The following is a 22,788-nucleotide window of genomic DNA, read 5'->3' on the forward strand; positions in this document are numbered from 1 at the left end:
AAGATCTTTTTCTGCTAAGTTAGAAACTAATATAAAATCTTTAAATTTTTAGTTATTTAATATAAAAAAAATTAGCTTGAACAGGAGGTCAACTTGAAGAAAAATATATATTACAAAAAGAGGAAGTTTAATTGGCAGTGATTTTTTTAAAACATCAACACTATTTAATTAAAAAAAGAAACCTAAAAAAAATGATATGATTGATTGTCGAGCTATTTATTATGATGGTTCTACTGGTTACGATGCCAAATTTTATTGCTACTTGTTCTCTAACCTTATTGTTGAAACTATTTAATTTCACAAAATTTCTTGTGTGGTATATTTGAACATTTATCTACTGTTAAAATGGCATCAGGGAGTTCCCGATAAACGTTTTTAACATCAAGCCAACCTTGAAATCTTCACCAAACCTTTGTTTAGTATGAATTTTGATTGATAGTAATCTACAAAAGTAGGACCATCTTCATGTAAAAGCATTTTATTATCTAATCAGTGGTCTACAAAAAAAAAAAAAAAAAAAAAATTGCAAACAACAAATTGCAATTTATTAAAGATTGTTGTTTAATAACTTTGAAGAATAACATGTGATGGAAAGTAAAACCAGTATTTAAAATTGTTTGTAAAATTTTAGAGGAATATGTAACAGCAGTTAATGTTAGCATTAGATGCAGAACTTGTTTGATAAAATAGAATTCTTATGAAATAATTATAGTAATATGTTTTACTATATTGACTTCTAAATAATTTTCAAAATTGTTTAAAAAAAACTTAATTTTCATATTCAAAATCTGTTTATTTATAAAATATCACCATTTACTATTTCAAAGAAAATTCCTTGCATCAATTTAAAACGTTTTTATATTAATTTTAGGTTATCAGTAGCAAATATAACTGATATTTACGACTGATAACAATTAAATTGTTTCCGATTTGATAGATTGTTTAAAAAAATTACAATTGTTTTGAAAATTAGAAAATTGTTAACTTTTCATTTCATAAAAGAGGCTTTATTGAGACATATAATTCATTTTATAATAAAATAATTAAAGTTAATTTTAAATGATTATTTTTTATTTTCTAATTTAGCTCCAGCACAGCCACTTCCTCCATCTGAAGAATGTCCAAGGGATCAGTTAAGTTGTACATCTGGAGAATGTATAAGCATATTAAAAAGATGTGATGGACATGAAGATTGTCGAGATGGTTCTGATGAACTTGGATGTCGTAAGTTTATTTGAAATTCTCTGTCGTGTCTCAAAAACGTTAAATAAATTAAAGTAATTTTAAGTTGTAAAAGGTTTCATAAATTATAGGTGAGGGATAAAAACAATCTAAAAGGCTATTTTATTTAGTTTTATTTTGTTAACATGTGATATTTTGTAAACATAGGCAGGAACAAAGCAGAGAAATTATACAGAAACATCTCTCTGTCCTTGCACACTTAAAGTTATTTAAACAGAATTGTGACATGGGAGAGCAGTTTCACCTCTTGGGATGATGACTTCTCTTGATCTTCATGACACCTATCTTTGCTACTTAATTCTTTAACACAATCAGTTTATGGACTCGCTTCTGTCAAATCTTTGTAAAGTTAGACTGCTTTTATAAGTTGCTGTATTGTTTAGTCTTCTGAAGCTTGTTAATTAACAAGAACTCTGAAGATTTGCAAAATTACACATTGCAAGGATATAATTGGTTACAATTAATAAGTGAGTCAATGGACAAACTGTAAGATGGGAGGGGGGATTGCTATTTTCAGTATAATACATTGCAAAAAGTTATTTTAAAAAAAAGGAGGAAAATAATAAAAATAGAATTCTTATCGTAATGTGTTGTTATATTTTTTTCCTTATTGTGTTCAAAATGTCCAGTTTTACTGATGCCATCCTTATAAGCTACGATGAGACTCAGAATCATTGACTAAACTTATTAAGCTACTTTGTCACTGTAGATAAATGATATAGAATGAATTAGAAATATATTCATCATCAGATAAGGATCTGCTGATGAATATATTAAATATTGATAACAAATTAGAAAAAAATTAATAAAAACCAAAGATAATTATATAATCATAAATAATTCATTTTCTGTATTGTAACAACATGTGACAACATTTCTGTATTGTAACAACATGTGCAAGCATCTTGTTTCTTGGATTTTTCTTGCTTCTGCTTGTTTTTCATTTTTTGAGCTTGGATATCTAATAGGTTTATGGCAGAATATCATTTTTAATTTGAAGGCTGCAAGCTTGAATTTTGGTGTATTTCTATCAGTTGTTTAGTCTTTTGCATGTTAAATCAGGCTTTGATTCAAATAACCATGTGCTGGATTTTTTTTTTGGTTTGATAATTAAGTTTGGAGAATGTGGTGCTGCTCTGTCTGAGGTTTACTACTTACTGGAGGAGGCACAAAATTGCTTCTATTAACATAAACTATGCATCATAATATTTTAATCTAACATATTACAATTTTCAAATAATTGTGTTTTTTTAGTAAAATGACATTGGAATGAAAGTTTGGAAGTAACCAAATATATTTTGCTTTACTGAATGATATTTTACTTAATTAGGGAAGAAAGCATACATTAATACATAATACAGTATACATTGTATTTATTAATATAACTTTGACTAATTAATCTGCTATCTAATTGATGCCATTGTTTAATTTTTCTAACATTTTAAGTTAAAGATTTAAAAAAAAAATAGTTAGCAGTCTTACTTATTAACCTATTTTTATAAATTAACATTTTTAGTTTCTGGCTTGAAAGAATCTTTTTGGTGATCTCTTTGCCTGTAGTTGCTCAGTATTAAACTGAGCTGTTGTCCATCCTTGTATTCCCTGTATTGTCTGAGTGTGAAAACTGTTACCTAAAGATTCAAACCATTGTAAAACCCATTCAATTTTCATTTTTATCATTGCTGTTGTTCAACCTTCATCTTCATCATAAGAAATTAGCTATCTTTGCAAATCTACCTTTTGTATCATTGCCAATTGCATCTATTTACATGTTGTGTTGTATATGTGAAGTATTGTCTAAGGTCTTATGGGTCTGTCATGTTCATTTGTCACATCCATTTATCCTTGCATCTTGCTTCTAATATTCCCTTCTTATGGAGTCAAATGAATGTGCCGAGTCTGATTGTTCAGCACCTCGTTGCTTTCATCAGTTCCATTAGTTCGTATCTTTAATATTTACAGACGGGACACAAACTTCGAATATTATACCAAATGCTGATGGCGGTTGTCGTAGCGACAACCAAATGATTTGTGAAGATGGAACTTGCATTGATACCATTCGGGTGTGTGATGGAGTGAGAGATTGTTCATTTGGAGAAGATGAGCAAAATTGTGGTATGTTATTTTGCATGGATAAAGCCGCTCAATTTTTGTTTTAACCCCTTAGCATGCATATTGAAATTATTCAAAGCAAACTATGCTTTAAAAAATGCATGTTAAGTGATTAAATCAAAGAATACGGTTAAAGAAACTTATCAGCTTCCTAGAAGAGGAAAATAAATATGAAGTTTATTTTTTAATTTTTTAAAAGATTTGAAACATATGTGCTTTAATTGGATTTAATTTTAACTTCAATTAAAATCATGGGGGTGGGGGGAGAACTATACTAAGTGATATTTATAAAAACAATGCTCACTTGTTTAATTCTTAAGAATAATCTTAATTTTTTTTCTTTTTTATAAATTTTTTAAAAAAAATTTTAATTTTTTTAACATCTAAGTAAAAAGTATATGCTGTTTTTGCAAGATTCAAAGTAGTTTATATTAAATTTATTAAAAGTTTCCTGAAAAAAAAACTCCAAATTGCAGAGATTTGGGGAAGTATTAAAAAATATAAAATTTATCTACTTTGATACCTAGAATTGAGTAGTAGATCGCTTTAAAAGTTTAAAATGTAAGACTTAATCAACATATTAATTTGTAAGACAAATTTAGTTTTAAATATGAACTAAAAGGATAAAAACAATTTACACTGTGTCTTGTTTCAATTTTATTTATACCACTCTAAATGGGTATATAATTTGAGTGCTTTTTCTTTAATATTATAGCAATTGAAACTTTTTGATTGCATTAATGTTGGTAAGAATGATCACTTTTCTGTTAATCTAGTAACTACTATTTTGTAATGTTGCAATCTCATGCAAATAAGTTGATGGAATTGATGCATTTTGGTTGTTGTCAAGCTAATTGGAAAGAGAGAGCTATTATTTGTTTCTTGATCTAACTGCAAATGCGTTTTTTCACTACACACTTATGTTTAATTTATTTTACTTATGTTTAATTAAAAAAAAAAAGGGAATAGAAATTTTGAGATTTCTTGATATGCTGCACTTATTTTTTTTGTATTTGATGCATTAGCATTTCTTCAACATTATGCTTATTGTTTGTTACTTAAAGGTATCACTACTTGCCCACCTGGTGAGTTTCAATGTGATGGCTCTAGGTGTGTTGATGAGCGAAGGAAATGCGATGGTAGGCCTGATTGTGCTGATGGATTTGATGAAAGTGATTGTCAAGGTTAGGCTTTGTTTCAAAATTATTTTTAAAAGTATTAAAAATAATTTTTTAATATTATTATATTTTTAATTATGTAGTAATTGTTTTAAAAAGTATTTATGAAATTTATTTGAAAAATTACTTTATTCACCAAAAATATTTTGATGCGATTTTATATAATATGAAAGCATGAGAATATCTTAAGATGCATATTCAGAACAATTTCTCTATGCATCTTTTAAGTGATCTATCCAAATGATGGATATTTATTTTTAATAGCTCATTAAACTTGTTTCATTGAGGTGTGTTAAAATGAGCTGATTTTGGATATTAAATTGTTTTTTGTTCTCTTTTAGTAAAAGTTCTTTGCATTGTGAGAATGATTAATTCCACTTTAGTTTAGTTATTTAGAAAAGTAGAATTATTTAGTAATGATTTATTATTTTAAGTGAGATGGAGGAAAAACAAACATATATATATATTTTAAGCAAACATATCTTATGATATGACGCATTCTGTACTTTAAATTATATATTGAAAGCAATTTTTAATATGTTTTCGATTGGCATTTAATTTTTTTCATCTGTTTAGAGCTTATGGAAAGTTTTGTAAGAATCTTTATCTTTTCGTTATCTTTCTATCTATTTTTCGTTTATCTATCGTTATCTTTTTCCTCCCCCCCCCTTCTTTTAAAATATAAATTGAAAAATTAAATAAGTTGAACATATATGAAATTTTATATATGCATTTAATATGTTATGTTAATATGCTTTAATAAGAATATTTTATATAAATTTACAACTTCCATTCAAGACATGTCATAATCTTTAAAAATTCTTCATGAAAATAAAATATTTATTTTCGAAAAATTGATTATAACATGTGGACAGGAAATTTTTTGAATGAAACTTCAGTAATCACTAAATTTCAGAGTTTTATTATGAAAGTATTGAAAATATTTAATATAGTTACTTTATTATATCTTGGGTCATTAAATATCTTAAATTTCGATTGAGATGTTTTTCAAAAAAATTATTTTACTATTGTAGTTGAAGTCTGCCTTAAGAAATGATAATTTTGTAAGCTTATAAATGTAGTTTTGGTGTATCATTTGCCTCTATTAATTTATAGCTAGTTCTACTTTTTAATAAAATGCTTACGATCAAAGCAACATTTGTAATTATTTTGCATTGCTGAATGAAAGTCAACTTTTTGAATTTAGTCTAAATAATAGCCATTCAATTACTATTCAATAAATCTTCACGAAATATTGATCACTATGCTTCACGAAATATTGATTATTTGTAACTCTGTGTTAAGTTAAAATTTAACCACCCCATTTTTTTTTCCAACTAATTGAATTGTGTATTTTGTGTGTCTGTTTTGTGTGTTCATTTTGTTTTTTGCATGTTATGCCTCTTGCTTAAAATTTTGTTTTACTGTTTTATTTTCTTTGCTTATGTTTTATTTTTTAAAATTCCTTTATCCCCCTTTTCTTTTCCAAAATTTATTTTCTTGTAGAAACTCCTAGGACTGTGGCATGCCGTGCTGATGAGTTTAGATGTGGGGATGGGCAGTGTATTCAATCTAGTTTGAGATGTGATAGGAAATACGATTGTCAAGATGGTTCAGATGAGGTGTCTTGTGGTAGGTTGCGATGTCAAGTTTGCTGAATTTAAAAAAAAAAAAAAATTGTTTTACTTTTTAAAAAAATTTTCTTTTAATAGAAATATACTGCTTAACCAAAATATACTGCTTACAAAATTAAAAGATATTACAAAATAATAAAAAAAAAATGAAGTTTCTTTTTTTCCCCTTCTTTCAACTATTAAACAAGAACATCAGTATTGGAAAATTCTTGGTAAACTTTCTGATGCAGCTCCTCAAACTCTTTGAGCTAAGAATTGCCCCTGAACAAGAGTGGCCCAATGATCCCACAAGATTTTCTGAGCAATTTGATCCTTTTCATACCTCATTGCTGCCAGTCTGTTTTGACTATGTTGGATGGCTGTAAACTCCTAAACTATTAATATGTAGTACCCGTGTTTTGCTTGACATGATTTTGCTTATCCCAATTGATGTGCGATATTTTGTTCAATGAAAACATTGGTTTTCTTCTCATTTACAAAATTGAACAACTTTGTATTTATACTTTTCCCTTTGTTCTTGCTTAATTAAAAAAAAAAAAAATTCTTTTTTTATTACTCCAAATTTATTTTTAAAGTGTGCCTAAATTTATTTCAAAAGTTTTCATATTTTTGTAGTATACTGTTTTTAAAAAGTAATTTTTCATTTATCTGTTGATACCATTCCTTATTTCCTATCATTGAATTATGGTATTCTTAGCAACTATTGTTCCTGCTGATGGGGAAAGTATTAAAATAATTTTTAAAAACATATTGAAGCTATACTGATGAGTGTCTATTTGTAAAGTCTGTTTGACCCCAGTTTTTGTATTTTTTTTCCTCTTTGTGATAATGTGGCATTAGCACTAAAACTATCAGACTGACTGACTAGTCAGTCTCTGGTAAAATCTATACCTTTGTCAATCTGTAGTAGTTTTAGTATTAAACCGCTTAATCTGTGTTGTATGTTTTTATCTCTTTAATAAGAAATATTGCAATTTTTTTCTTCTTATTTCCTGTTGAATTTAAGTTCTTTTTAAAATAAACTTTTACCACTTTTTCTTTTACAGCAATAAAAAATTTTTAATCCTGAAATCAATATTACAAAGAAGAAAATACTTCAATTATTCCATAATTTTGTAAAATTGACATCTTGTCCATTAGTAAAACTGCTTTTCAATATCATGTTAATGAAGTGCTCTATATTATTTAATAAATTCTTTACCAGAAATTGATTGTGCCTTGATTTTAAAAATTAGTAAATTTTGCACCAATAGTAAATTTCTTTAGTCATTAGTTTTTGCATAAATATTTAGCTTTTTCAAGTAGTTTGGTTAGCAGCCAATCTCTGGTAACATTTATTGTTTAAAGGTATTCGACATATGGAAAATTTACTGAATGCCAATAGTTTCATTTTAATGCTCTCTAATTTTCCATTTATTTATAGTAATACTATGCAGTATGATATTTCAGTATTCATAAATGGAAATTGGAAACTTTCCATACAAAATTCCATTGGGCATGAAAATTTTAAATGATCTTTTAATTCTGAGAAATACAAATATACTCAAAAAATATATGCCAGCATGTTTTGTTATCTATGATTTAATAATGAACTAAACATTTTGTTAAATTATGTTCAGAAAATATTAACTATTATGTAATAATTACAAAATTTTATTAACATTAAATTCTGGTTTTTAAAACGTATAGTGATTTTGAATTTGTTTTTTTAAGAACATTTAGTTGCGAAAACTCAATTGATCATTATAAATAGTGTTTTTATTTAAAAAAAATTATTAATTGGATTTCCTAAGAACACAGTCTACTAGTTTTAATGAATAGATTCGTTTGGTAAGTTTATTTTTAAATGTGCATTGATATAAAAATATTTAGAAAGAAAATAGCATTCAAAATAATAAATGAATTATTATTTTGATTGGCATAGAACCTAAAGTATGTCAACCGGATGAATTCCGCTGCGGAGATGGACAGTGCATCAAAGAGCAGCTGAGATGTGATCGCAGATATGATTGCCAAGATGGATCAGATGAATTATCTTGTGGTAAGTGAAGAAAGACTTTCTTTTGGTGTTTCAAAATTTTTCAGCCTTTTTTGATCCTGGTTGAAAAAGGTGAACATTCTAATCTTATTGGAGCTTTGCTTTCTATCAGTCCTAATACACATCATATTACTCAATGAATGAAGAATTTTTTTATAAAATTTGTTTTTTAATGGATGAAATAATTTGGAACTATTCATTTATTTTGCTTAAGCATGGGTTAATGTGAATGTAAAAAAAAAATTGCAGGTATTCTGTAAAGCATATGGCATTTTCAGACAAAATATTTAATATCTATTTAATTACAATGATGTATTATATATTTTTGGTCATTGCTGCTTAGAATGCTAATATTTTATTGAAGGATAAAGAATATATTGACAAATTATGAAGAACTGCTTGGTTGAAGTGGTTTGAATGAATAGTTTTAAAGTAAAATAATTCATGCTTTGCTTAAATATATGAACTATATTACAGAATATCTGAATTTAATACATTATCAAAAACTCATGTATTTTTATTTTTTTTAATTATTATGCTAAACATAATTTTTTTTTTTATTATTTCATTTATTTTATTATTTCAAATTCCTTATGGTATTATTTTTTGTTTTTTTGTTTTGAATATTCAGAACCTGGCAGAGAAAGAACTTGCCAGGCAAATGAGTTCCGTTGTAGCAATGGGCAGTGCATTGACAGTAGTCTTAAATGTGATAGGAAGTATGACTGTCAGGATGGTACAGACGAATTATCGTGTGGTAGGTTTTTATAAAGTTAACTTCTTTTTTTTATTCAAATATTGACAAATAAAAAACAAACTAATCAAATTAAAAATACAAAAATATTGCATAAAAAGTTTCTGTTTTTGTAAAATTAATTTTGCATCTAGAAAAAAAAAAAGGTTAATTTTATTTTGAATTTATATGATTTCAGGAGCTTATAAACTCAAAACACAACAAACAAATGAACTTGAAACAAAATATAAGATCCCTCTTTTAGCTAAATTTATTTAATGTTCATATTTATATACATTTTTTATTTTGATTTCTTATGATTTTAAAGCTGCATGACTTTTAATAAAATGACTTTTAAAATTTAAAATATGGCACAGTGCAAAATTTTTTTATATATAATTTGGCATATTAAAAATTTTCAGCTTTTTATTTTGTAATAATTGTTTATTTTATGCACTCTCGCTGATAATTTTGATTTTTTTTTTTTTTTCAACAATTTCTTAGAACCGAAAGCTTGCCAATCAAATGAGTTTAGGTGTAGTAATGGACAATGTATTGATAGTAGTCTTAAATGTGATAGAAAATATGATTGTGAAGATGGTACAGATGAATTATCATGTGGTAGGTTTTCATGCGTTTCTTTTGCTGCTACTAAACTGTAATTTCATACACAAATATTTAGTGGTCATATTCCTAATAAATACTATAACATTTTATTTTTTTAAATATTATTTTAAATATTTAATTTCTAAATTTGCATTCTTTTCTTTTCATTATTTTTTTAATCAGAACCCAAAACATGTCAGGCAAATGAGTTCCGTTGCGGAAATGGACAGTGTATTGATATTAGCCTTAAATGCGACAGGAAATATGATTGTCAGGATGGTACAGATGAGTTATCATGTGGTAGGTTGATAAGAAGATTGTTTCCTTATAGGATTAAATAATGTATTATTACTTATGCTAAAAATACAGCATATTTTAATTGGGCTAAGAAAGAAAGCTAAGCATGGTTATATAAAATTTGAGAGCAAATGTATCTTTATGGATAATTTTTCTTAGCAGTGAGAGGATAAAATCAGCCGCAAATTTAGAAAAAAATTGATTAGTTTTACTGCATGTTCTGCAATTTTATTTTGCTGAATAGCATTAATCATCTAAAATATAAATATGACCAAAGAACCTTTCTTTTACAATCATCAGTTTTTAAGAAAATATAGAAATAAAAGTATGATGTCAGCCTAATGCATAAAATATAACCTTTATTGAAAATAGAAATATTACATAGGAATATGACATATCCTGAAATATTACCTAAGTATTTGAAATGACTACAGCAAATGTCGAGACATACATTGTATTACAACTAACTGCATGATCAAACCGAATACTGCCTTCAAAAGTGCTTTCCCTTATAAAAATGAGTTTTGTTATACCAATCCCTACAGATGTTCCCAGAGGAAAACTTCCACAGGTAATCTTAATGACGATGAAGCAGACTGTTTTGCAGTATCAGATAATTCCATTGAATTTATTTTCAGTGTTCTTAATGTGATGTTTTATTGACAAAAACTTTTTAAAAAATGATTTGATTCTTTGGTCCATACTCAATTTGAACTCGGTAATAGGAATCTTGCTTTACAGAATGTTATTTATAATCATTATTGAACCCTTTCTATATCATAAATGGCTTTTAATAGCATTTGCCTTAAATCCTTTTTGTTTCTATATTTTCTTTTAAAAGTTTAGCTTCACCTAAAATTTTGAATTGCAATTTTTTTTTATCCTCCGTAAGAAGCTCTTTACTTAAAGCATAATATGATAAAATTCAGATATGTCAGAGAAATACTCATGGTAACGCTTTCAGGTATAGAATATTTACAATAGAATGAACTCCATCACAATAATTAATAGTAGTTTAAAAATTCTAAATTAGTGGCATGATTAAAACGATGTTGCTTAGTATCAGTTACCAAGATTGAAAGAACTTACGATTCTAAATTATTTACAATTGATTCTTTTTAAACTGGATTTCTTTAATTATATTCTTTTTGTTTGTTTTTTAAGTTTGTAATTTTTTTTAATAATTTGTTTTAATTTTTTTATTTTGTTTATTTTACTATTTAAGAAACTAGTAGAGAAAGAGCATGCCAACCAAATGAATTCCGCTGTAGCAATGGGCAGTGTATTGATGACAAACTTAGATGTGACAGGAAATATGATTGCCAAGATGGTACTGATGAATTATCATGCGGTACGTTTTGTGTAAACATTAAATTTTTAATGCTAACTGTCAGAATAATAATAATAATAATAATAAAAAAAAAACACCTTAAAAATGCAAGCATAGCCAACTTGTAGAATATTTTTCTTATAGTGCTTGATTCATATACTGTCAATTTTTCTTCGAAATCTTTTTCTTTAATTTTTTTTTTCCTCATTTTCTTCTATATATTTTGCATAGTTTTAAATAATGTAGTTTTGCTTACTAATTTTCGTATGTAATTTCCTTGGTTGTTCAGAGCCAAAAGCTTGTCAGCCAAATGAGTTTAGGTGCAGTAATGGACAATGTATTGATAGTAATCTTAAGTGTGACCGAAAATATGATTGTCAAGATGGAACAGATGAGTTGTCTTGTGGTAGGTTCATGGAAATTCTTAACCCTCCCTCTTTTTTTTCATTTAAAATTAAACAGCAATAATTCATATACATCAAATTCATGTCCTAAAATTCTATTAACATGTAAATTATCTAATGAAATCATATCCATTGAATCTGTTTTAAAACTTCTCTTAATTTTCGTCTTTCTGTCCTTTGATTTTGATTATTTTTCATTCCTTTCTTTAATTTTGCTTGGTTTTGATTAATTTAGTTTTGCTTACTAATTTTCATGTTTAATTTCCTTGGTCATGTAGAACCAAAAGCTTGTCAACCAGATGAATTTAGGTGCAGCAACGGACAATGTATTGATAGGAGTCTTAAATGTGATCGGAAGTATGATTGTCAAGATGGAACAGATGAGTTATCTTGTGGTAGGTCCATGAGCATTGCTTTCAACCTACCCTGTGTTATTTTTATTTAAATGAAAATAGTTGCGTAAATATATGAAATCATTTAGGAAAACTTTTCCAATTCATACCTGAAAAATATTAATTCCTTAAAAAAAATCTATCAAGATTATCTTTCTATTGTGTTTTTAAATTTTTCTTTTTCTTTTCTTTTTTACTTTTTAAATTTTTCTTTTCTTTTCTTTTTCGCTTATTATTTATTTCTTCTTTGTGTTGCTTAGTTTTTAATAATATAGTTTTGCTTACTAATTTTCGTGTATAATTTCCTTTGTCATGTAGAACCAAAATCTTGTCAACCAGATGAATTTAGATGCAGCAATGGACAATGTATTGATAGTAGTCTTAAATGTGACCGAAAATATGATTGTCAGGATGGAACAGATGAGTTATCTTGTGGTAGGTTAATGGGCATTGCTTTCAACCTACCCTGCATTTTTTTTTCTTAAATTAAAAAAGCTTTATAAAAATTAAAATTATTTAGGAAAAATTTCCAAATTCATGCCTTTAAATTAATTCATAAAAAATGTTATGAAGGTTGTATTTTTAAATCTTCATTTATTTTTTCTTCTACCCCCCCTTTTTTTTGCTGAGTTTTTTAATTTGTCCCTTGTTTTACTTAGTTTTTTTTTTTAATTTGTCCCTTGTTTTGCTTAGTTTTTTAATTGTTGCTTGTTTTGCTTAGTCTTTTATTTGTTCTTTGTTTTGCTTAGTTTTAAATAATATAGTTTTGCTTACTAATTTTTCATGTATAATTTCTTGGTTGTCCAGAGCCCAAAGCTTGTCAGCCAAACGAATTTAGGTGCAGTAATGGTCAATGTATTGATAGTAATCTTAAGTGTGATCGCAAGTATGACTGTCAAGATGGAACAGATGAGTTATCATGTGGTAGGTTAATAAAAATAACTTTCAGCCCTTCCCTCATTTATGTTCATATGAACGTTACCAATTAAAAGAAATGAAATCCTTTATTAAAAATTGCAATATTTCATAAATGTTTTAATTTTAAAGGAAGTACTTAAAATTTTAAAATAGAGGATAATTTAAATATAGAAGGAATCCCAGATTTTTTTAATTTATAAAATTTAAAATTTCTTAATGTAATAGAAAGTTAGATTTTATACTTTTAACAGCAGTATAATTGTTGACTTTAACCATTTAATGCATGATTCTTTGTCATTTAGAATATTTTTCAAAATAGATGCATATTTTCAATGATTTAGAAATTATTGTGCTACAGTCACACAGCAATGCCAAGAATTTAGTGTCTGAAAAAAAGTAAAATAAACTAAATGAAGATATTGGGATATCAAAAAGATATTATAAAGAAGTATTGATGATTTTTAATTATATTTTTTGTTATAAAATATTTGGAAATGTATATGTGCTTAGCATTAATATTCTGAATTATTTGAAATTGTCAGAATTGTACTCTTAAGTTTTAAAAAAAGATTTCAATTACTTCTGATATTATGACACAAATTATGATTGCATAAGACTGATAAAAGACTATTAAAGACCAATAAAATTTTCTTCCTGCTTTCTTTGAGTTTTGCTTAATGTTATGCTTTAAAAATTTTATTTTTTTATTAATTTTTACACAAACTTCCTTTGGTTGCTCAGGCCCCAAAGCTTATCAACCAAATGAATTTAGGTGCAGTAATGGGCAGTAATAATAGTTTTAAAAGTGACCGAAAGTATGAGTGCCAAGACAGAACAAATGAAGTGTCCTGTAGTAGGCCCTTGCAAATTCTTAACATGGTCATATTTTTTTAGTAAAAAAATTAAGTAGTAATTAATTTAGAAATCCTCAAAGCCTGAAACATTTTATTGAAAACCACAAATCTAACAGCTTATAATTTCAGACTTTCTTTTATTTTTATTTTAACTTTTTTATTTATTTCTCTTACCATTTTTATAATTTTTTTGTGTTCTACTTATTTTCATGTAACATTTCTTGATCATTCAGAACCCAAAGCTTGCCAACCAGATGAATTTAGATGTGGTAATGGACAATGTATTGATAGTAGCCTTAAGTGTGATCGAAAGTATGACTGTCAGGATGGCACAGATGAGTTAACGTGTGGTAGGTTTACAAAGATAATTTTCCCCTCCCATTATTTTATTAACAAGAAAATCCCAAAATTGTTTTCAATGATTAAAGTTGAAATTCTTTACTAATAATTACGCATGTTTCTAAAAATTATCTAATTCTACATTTATTTTTACATTTGTGTTTGAATATTATTTCTTTTGTTTGAAATTACTTTTATTGTTTTATTTGTTAAGTTTTATTTCCTTCATTACACAGAACCAAAAGCATGTCAAGCGGATGAATTTAGATGCAGTAATGGACAGTGTATTGATAGTAGTCTTAAATGCGATAGAAAATATGATTGTCAAGATGGCACTGATGAGCTATCATGTGGTATGTTTAAATTTATTAAGGCTAATTTATGTGCAGTGTTATAAGAAATCTATTTTGAGCATACCATCATGTTAAGTTAGATTATTTGAAACTGGATATTCTAAGTGTTTGCACATTTGACAACTAATTTTAAGAGAATGCAAATAATCTGTTATAAAATTTGAGATTTGATTTAATTTGCTTTCTTATCAAAATATTTCAATTTCTCTTTTCTTCTCCTTTCTAAATTTTTTTTTCAGATACTAGTTTCCACTAGTATCTTGTTAAATTTTGTACTGTTCCTGGAGTCTTGTTTTTTAATTTATTTTTCCTAATGTAAGTAGGATATAGACATAAGAACTCACATGCTTCAAACAGAAATTCATAAAAAAAATTGTTATAATATGTTTAATTGGATGCTTTTAAAAATCTTCACAGTATAATTGTAACTTTACAGGAATAAATGATGGTATTGTATATTTTTGTCTGTCTTGCCATATATTATAAAGTGAATAAATGCAATTTTATTTTATTTGTATGGTAATTGATATTCTAGGAAGTAAAGTACCAAACATATTATATAATGAGCATAAACTTTATTTTCAAATATGCTGTTTATATCTTTTCTTCCATTTCATTCATTTATTTATTATTTTAAAAAAAAATTTCACTTGACAGTCTAGCTTACCAAAGGACCAACTCGACATAAATTAGAGAAAATATGTCAAAATTTAGAAATTGTAAAAAATTATACATTTTTTTTATGCAAAACCTTTCCTTTTTATAAAATTATTTTTCTTTTCATGGGTTAGTTAAAAATGTAGAACTGTGAGTCATGTCACTATTATATTATGTACAAATTTTTTTTTTGTGTGTCTTAAAAATTATTCTGTTTATTTTTCTATTTTGTAAATGACTTCTGAAATAATGCTTTGACTAAAAGCATATTATTTAATTTAATACTGATATACTGAATTTCACGATTTGTGATGTTATTTTTATGCAGCTTATGATTAGAAATTAGAATTGAGGTAAAAAAAAGAAAGTTACATATGAAATTTCTAAGTTATATGGTTAGTTAGGAATTTATTCAGATATTCAGTATTTAACAGGCTTAATTTTTTCAAATAAATGAAATATAGAAAAAGAAGTATTTCAAGTTAAAAAAAAATGTGCATGTGCATAAAAAAAATGTGTTAAAAAAAGACATGTATTTGCTGTAGTTGTGTAGCATTTTACTTCTCTTCTGTTTTTTGGTGACTTTTTATTTGAAACGTCTGAGTTTTAAATTTATCTTCAGGATTTGCTCTCTTTTGAGATTTGCTTTTTTACTTTCATTGTCCTTTTTATATTATTTTTTTAATGTTTATTATTTAGCGACATTTTAACACTATTTTTTGCTTTTTATAATTATTTTGCTGGATTTTATTTTTAAGAACTTTTAGTTTGCTTTATTTTTAGTTTGTATTTTGTTTTCATGTTTAGAAACTAGTAGAGAGAGAGCATGTCGACCAGATGAGTTCCGTTGTGGAAATGGACAGTGCATTGACAGTAGCCTTAAATGTGACCGAAAATATGATTGTCAAGATGGCACTGATGAATTAACATGTGGTGGTAGGTTTTTGGTAGCAAATAAAATTGTAATGATATATACTAATAATTCATTTTAACAGTTTGATAAATGAGAAAATAACACTTTTAGATATATTATTTCAACTTTAATTATAGTGAGCATTAGCATAGCAAAATTATTAAAAGGGGATGGGGATCCATTTGAGCGAATAATTTGTAAGTTATATTAATTATATTTTCTTATTAGCCATGTTAAATAAGGAAATTCTAGTAATGCATTATTATTTAGGAAAAAAAAATTCTATTTAATTTTAATAACTTTCAAGTATGAATTCTAATCCATTAAGATTTTATTTTGGTTTTGATTCACAATATTAAATCTTACAAATAATGATTTTATTTTGTTCTTTTTAAATAAATTAATATCTGAGTTTTCAGAAATTTTTCTTTTAAGCAACACACGCAGAGTCTCAATTTTTACTTTATTCATTATGAATTAAATAGATGTAATGTTTTATTTTAGAAGCCCAAACATGTGGGAGAGATGAATTCCGATGCTCAGATGGACAATGCATTAAAAGTTCACTTAAATGCGACAGAAAATATGACTGTAGAGATGGGTCTGATGAATTATCATGTGGTGGTAAGACACTTTTTTTTTTTCAATTTCTGAAATAATGTTTTTTACTTGTCATAAGCCTTATTAAGTAATATTTTATAGCCAAATTAGAAATAAATATTAAGTTAAAATATAAAAAAAGGGAATACCATTTGAACACGCCAGTTGAATGTAAATATATCTTATTGGATCGTGGATTTTATAGTTTTATAATGGTTTATATTTAATAGTAGTATATATTAATAGTGGTTTGACTCAATTTTGCTGTGGTCTTGTTTTGGTTCGATTTTTGAAATAATATTTTGCTTATTGTGTAACTTTAATTTAGTGATATTAATTCTTGACTTCAAAGACCTCAATTTCATGGGAGTTTTGGGTCACGAGGGGTCGATACTTGGACAAAAGTCAGAATGTCACAGAAAAAGAAAATCCCTAGTTTGCATCCCTGTCTGTTTATCAAGTCTTTTGGCTGGATTCATCATTTCCTTCTTTTTTATTCCATTTAATTCTTTTTTAGCATTTGCACTGAATATTTATTGCTAATTTAGTTAAGTTTATTTGTGTTTTGATATAGCAGCATTAGCATGCTCTAAATACAATATATCTTCCTTTTAATAGTTTTGACTCCAGAAATATTTACTTTTAAATTAATTTCATAAAAAATTGCTTTAATTTTTCGTTGGTAGTTTCATAAATATTGCTTCAATTTTTGTTTGGTAGTTTCATCATATTTTGAAGCTAATTCTTTTGTAATCAATATTATCTGATTTCTCAAATTCAATTTATAGAACCTGATATTCCCGTGTGCAAGGGCGATGAATTTCAGTGCAGTACTGGCGAGTGTATCAAGTTTTTCCAAAGATGTGATATGGTTGTCGATTGTCCCAATAGTGAGGATGAAAGTTTCTGTCGTAAGTTAAAAGTTATAATATAAATTTGTTTGTTTGTAAGTAAATGATTCTTATAAAACTTTTGAAATAGTAAAACACTTTGTTAAAGTAAATAATAAATATTTAAAAGTGAATTTAATAAATCTTAGTTAATAAAATATTCTTTATATAAAATAAAATTTCCTTCTAGTACAGATACTTTTACCAATGCAATGAATGTAAAATCTTATTTCTGACATATAAGATATATACCATGAATTTTTCCACAAATGGAAATGAAATGCTGTTCTTTTAAATGATTTTTGACTTTTAATACAATTTATACTGAATGCTATTTAATTGTAATCGGAAATTAGTCTACAACATTTTTGACGCCCTGAAGCCTTTGCATTGTTATTAAGTTGATAGCCATGTAATTTTTTTTTCCTTCTATGGTAATTACCAAACTGCATTTCCTCTGGTGACATTTTAAATATGAGTGATATTGATAAAATCTTTCAGATTAGTATTTAATACAGTTTTAACACTAACATTTTAATCAATATCTTAAGATTGTTACTAGTTTTCTTTAGAGAAAAAAATTGTTTTTCCTATCAATTTCTTCCCCAGTGTTGTTGATGTATCTGATATTTTTCAAGTGACATTATGTATGCTAAATTTTGGAAGGTGCTCTTGTCCAAGGAATGCTAATATTTTTATTGAAGAATATTTCAGTTTCGGCAGTCTTTTTTATTTTATTAAGAAGGTGTATTTTTTTTTATTTCTTTTTATTTGTTTATTTATTATCTTTACTGTTTTTAAATTTGAAGTTATATATATTTTCGATTTTTTTTTTCATACACTTTTTCTATTTTTTATTATTTTATTTGTTTGTTTTACTTTATCTGTTTTCTAAGCTGCTTGCAGTTTTTCTTTGCTCTTATTATTTGAATTCTGTCAAACTTGATTTAGAGGAAATTGAATGTGCTCCTGATGAATTTCATTGTAATGATAAGACTTGTATTGAGAGTTATCAGAGATGTGATGGAAAACCTGATTGCCCGGACAAATCTGACGAAATGAACTGCAGTAAGTTATGAAGCTTTGTAAACATTATTCACTCTGCATGTGTGTGTAATAACCCACACACCCATTCCTTCAGCACTGAACCCTTTAGAATCACTTATAGTTGTTTGTATAGACTATTAAATTTGGTTTGTATCCTTCTTTTCTTATAAAGACTGAACTTTGAATTCAGTATTACAAAAGCATTTTTATAATGTTATGCATTTTTGAAAGGAAATTTTTTAAAATAATTGTTATAATCAGCATCTTTTCTTTCTTATGTAAATATCATGCATGGAATTATCAAAAACATTGTCATTAAAGTTAATGTCTATTTAAATCTTTTCTGATAATTATGAAAGGGTATCGTCTTACTTCTCTGCTCTGCAGTTTGTAATCAATATGAAAGATATATTATTTACAATTATGATAATTTGTAAATTATCATTAAAATCTAAATGCGTAGTTTTAAGATAATTTGTTTCGAAAAATGCATTAAAAAAACTGCTTTCTTTAAAAACATTTTGATTTTAAATTTTTATAATAGGCAACTTAATGTAAAATTATTGTAATTTACTTATATATTCCTATAATAAACAAAATAAATATATTTTAAATGCTATATAATAATGAACTGAACATGTTTAAAATATCGTATCTTCAGCATTTGCTAAATTTTTATAAGCATTTGTTCTAGTTTATTAGCATATTTATCTAGTTGTCTTATTAAATTTCCTTCCTTCCTAAACTTTTTTTTCACTGATCCCACCCCACATTTTCCTTCTATAAAGATTTATGAAAACTTTACTTATGATCTTGATGTACAATACTTATGCATGCAGTATATTTCTGATATTTTGAATGTTGTCTTAAAACTTATTGAGGCATATGTTGTTGCATATGTCTTAAAAGTTATTTGAGTTGTTAACCAAAAGTACATTTAAATTACGTTAAAAATTTTTTGATACAATTTAGATAAGAAGTGAAACAGACCCTTTGATTAAAAACAAATTGATGAAAGCTAGCATTTTTATTTTCATGATTTCATAATTAAAAATAAGCATTCACATGAAGTTGAAGCAACAAAGCAAAAGACAAATATGTACTTTTTAGTACTTTAAATGGATAAATTATTGTGGAAGTTACTTTATGTAAATAATTTTTAAACTGGCTGCTTGGCATACCTTTATTGAAACTATGTTGAATCAGTTTTCAAATCAATCAAATGAAACATTTTTGCAAAACTGTTTTATTCACTTTTGCTGGTATAGAGAATGGAGTTGAAGACTTATCTTAAAAATATTAAAATTTCTATAATTAATTTTGGAACAACAGATTCTTTATTAATTATCTGTTGACTTTTTATACTTATGCATTAGCAGCATTTTATTACATTTCACTTTATATGAATTGCTTAGATTCAGAGCATTGTTTTAAATTTGCTTTACATAAGTTTAATCTTACATAAGTTTAAATCATTAAATAAATTACATTGCATTAATTCATAAAATATATGCAAATGGAATCAAACTTTTTGTGCCTTTTGTTTGACAGAGAGAAAACTGTTCTGTACATATTTAAATCCAGACTAAATGGCATGTAACATACTGCTCAACATAATAGAAATTCCATTTTACTTCAAAACTTTGGAGATATTCCTTTATTATTTAGTTAATCATGTAAATAGTCCTTTTTGAGAATTGCTTTTTCTGTTACTTGTTGGTTACAAACCTGCATTTTATAATATATTTTAAATGATATTTTTCAAACTTATTAAGTTCCCATAAATTAAAAAATGTTAAAGGAGTAAGATTGTGAAATTAAAAAATTAAAAAAATAGAAGGAAGATTGTAAAAAAAAAAAAAAAAAAAAAAAATACATCTGATAAATTATTTACAAAAGTAATTTATATTATGGTGGAAATGCCATCATTTGAGAAGGTAACTTTTATGGATTAGGCAGTGGACTGTGATAATGACTTTTCTGTAAAAGAAATAATAGTATTAAATTTTAAATTGTTGAATTCTTTGCGCCAATAGGTAGCCAGCTAAATATATGTTGTTAGTTATGTTACATGTAATTTAAAAGTGAATGGTCCAGTATAGAAACATAACAACGTCAGATACCACTCCTAAGTATTCAATAAAGCATACAATAATAATTCAGAAAAATAATTCAGTTTGCAAGGTCTGATGTTAACTAAATGCAAAATTTTGTGTTGGTCCCCGGCCATCTCTAACATATTATATCTTCTATTTATATATTTAACTCAGTTAATAAACAATCATACAAAAAAATTAAGTTTGGATATAATTTAAATAAGTAAATGTTTGATTTTTTTTACCCTGTATTTTATTTAATGATTAATTTTAAATATACACCAGAGTGTGATTAACAAAAAATTTAATTACAGTTTTGTGCTTGATATTTTTTTTAGCTTTCAATTTGGCAATTCTGATCATTAAATTTTTTTTAAAGCTGGAGTTGTTTGCCCTCCTGGTTCCTTCCGGTGTGATAATGGCAGTTGTATTGATTTGGTCTATAGATGTGATGGGCGTAATGATTGCCCAGATAGGTCTGGCGCTGATGAGAAAGGTTGCCGTAAGTATTTTTGATTTTGATATTTCATATATCATATTTTTGAGGGGTTGAAATGATAAGATTTAGTTTTTATTTATCTACCTCACAAATATATTTGTCTTATATTCTTTTGTGACACATTAATTTATAATAATTTTGCTGTTCTGCCTTTCTAGATATATGTATGTGAAAAATATTTTTACAGGGTATGCAGAACAGTTTTAACATGCAAGTTAATATTTCTTAATTTTATTTCTCATTTGATCAATAACTTTCATAATTCATTTATTAGATTTAATAATCATCGAGAATGCAACCATTCTCATTATGATGGATTAAAAAAGATTTTAGTTTTATTAGTTCTTAAAACCAGAAGAAAAGAATAAATTTTGCTCTTCATGTGAAAATTCTTGAATTCATTACTGCTGATGATTTTTCACCAACCGAAGTGATTGGCTTTGAATCGACAAAATGTAGAAATCTGGAAGTATGTCAATATCTTCTCCCTGCTACTGTGTTTAAAAATTAAGTGGCAACATGTGATGAAGAAAAAAAAATAAAAACAAAATTTAAATACTGACTAATTATGAATATCAGAAGGATTTGCTTTACATATTTTTAGCCATGTATAGTTATTAAATCTTTAAAAAAAAAAAAAAAAATCCAATTTAGAAAAAATATTTTTGATCAGTTTTTTTTTCTCCATTCGGAAATAGTGATTTGAATGTTCTTTAATAGAAATATTATAGTTATAAAATTAGAAAATGATTATTAATGCATGTTTTAATGGTGCATTAAAACTAGTTTAAATTTTTTATTTTTTGGTTATTGAATTAGTTCACAATTCTTAAGGGTATTTTGGTTATAACTTTTCTTCTCCTTTATGGAAAAAAATTAAAATATCAGACATAACATAAAATGTATATTTTAGGTATTTATTTTCTTTATCAATGTCTTGTGATTATTTATATATATGGATAACTAGTAAATTTTTTTTATTTTTTTATTTTCAGCTTGCACTTCATCACAATGGCAGTGTGACTTTGGACAGTGTTTGGATCGTAGCAAATTGTGTGATGGCATTGTAGACTGTCCAGATGATAATTCAGACGAAAGAGATTGTGGTAAGCATCTTCCTGAATTAATTCTAATTCTTGAATTTAAATTTATGCAAATTGAAATATATTTTCTAAAATAAGTATTGTTGTGTAAATCTTGATATTATCCTATTGATTATATAAATGATATAAATGTGTTTATAAATTATATATTTTTTTATTGTGATATAAATAAAAAAATTCATAATTTATTTTGACTTTAGGCATTCCAGGTTGCTCTCCTGATAAGTTCCGTTGTAGTGATGGCACCTGTATTCCTGCAGAAAACAAATGCAATGGTCGTCGAGAATGTAGAGATGGATCTGATGAAAGAAACTGCCGTATGTTGATGCTTTTTACTAGAATAACTAAGCTATTTTTACTTTTTGAATATTTAATTTTTTTAATTGAAATTTTAAGGTTTTAGATATTACTAGCAGATTTATTATAGTATTTATTGTAAAATAACTCTTTTGTTACTATAACCTATAGGGAAATTTTATTTTTCAGAAATTGTAACTTTTAGACTTTTTATCTAATTAAAAAAAAAGTTTATTTGAAAGAGGCAGCAGTAGAG

General features: G+C 26.2%; 1 protein-coding gene across 28 annotated transcripts in view; it reads left to right on the top strand.

Annotated features, from left to right (window-relative positions):
* Positions 1 to 22,788, top strand: part of LOC129987967 (basement membrane-specific heparan sulfate proteoglycan core protein-like) — a 273,803-nt gene that overhangs the window by 153,504 nt on the left and 97,511 nt on the right. For 9 of the 28 annotated variants that reach the window (XM_056095992.1, XM_056095993.1, XM_056095995.1 and 6 more), the window contains 22 exons: positions 1,087 to 1,224; positions 3,205 to 3,357; positions 4,419 to 4,538; positions 6,039 to 6,164; positions 8,091 to 8,207; positions 8,836 to 8,961; positions 9,442 to 9,558; positions 9,727 to 9,843; positions 11,066 to 11,191; positions 11,460 to 11,576; positions 11,853 to 11,969; positions 12,285 to 12,401; positions 12,774 to 12,890; positions 13,972 to 14,088; positions 14,314 to 14,430; positions 15,895 to 16,023; positions 16,505 to 16,624; positions 17,389 to 17,511; positions 18,442 to 18,558; positions 21,013 to 21,135; positions 22,128 to 22,238; positions 22,436 to 22,552. In XM_056095992.1, coding sequence (XP_055951967.1) covers positions 1,087 to 1,224; positions 3,205 to 3,357; positions 4,419 to 4,538; positions 6,039 to 6,164; positions 8,091 to 8,207; positions 8,836 to 8,961; positions 9,442 to 9,558; positions 9,727 to 9,843; positions 11,066 to 11,191; positions 11,460 to 11,576; positions 11,853 to 11,969; positions 12,285 to 12,401; positions 12,774 to 12,890; positions 13,972 to 14,088; positions 14,314 to 14,430; positions 15,895 to 16,023; positions 16,505 to 16,624; positions 17,389 to 17,511; positions 18,442 to 18,558; positions 21,013 to 21,135; positions 22,128 to 22,238; positions 22,436 to 22,552 — 2,682 coding nt within the window. The remainder of the gene's footprint in view (positions 1 to 1,086; positions 1,225 to 3,204; positions 3,358 to 4,418; positions 4,539 to 6,038; positions 6,165 to 8,090; positions 8,208 to 8,835; positions 8,962 to 9,441; positions 9,559 to 9,726; positions 9,844 to 11,065; positions 11,192 to 11,459; positions 11,577 to 11,852; positions 11,970 to 12,284; positions 12,402 to 12,773; positions 12,891 to 13,971; positions 14,089 to 14,313; positions 14,431 to 15,894; positions 16,024 to 16,504; positions 16,625 to 17,388; positions 17,512 to 18,441; positions 18,559 to 21,012; positions 21,136 to 22,127; positions 22,239 to 22,435; positions 22,553 to 22,788) is intronic. The other 19 variants (XM_056096000.1, XM_056095996.1, XM_056095994.1 and 16 more) reach the window with 19 other exon arrangements.

Source organism: Argiope bruennichi, chromosome 10 (genome assembly GCF_947563725.1).
Source record: "Argiope bruennichi chromosome 10, qqArgBrue1.1, whole genome shotgun sequence".
NCBI lineage: Eukaryota > Metazoa > Arthropoda > Arachnida > Araneae > Araneidae > Argiope > Argiope bruennichi.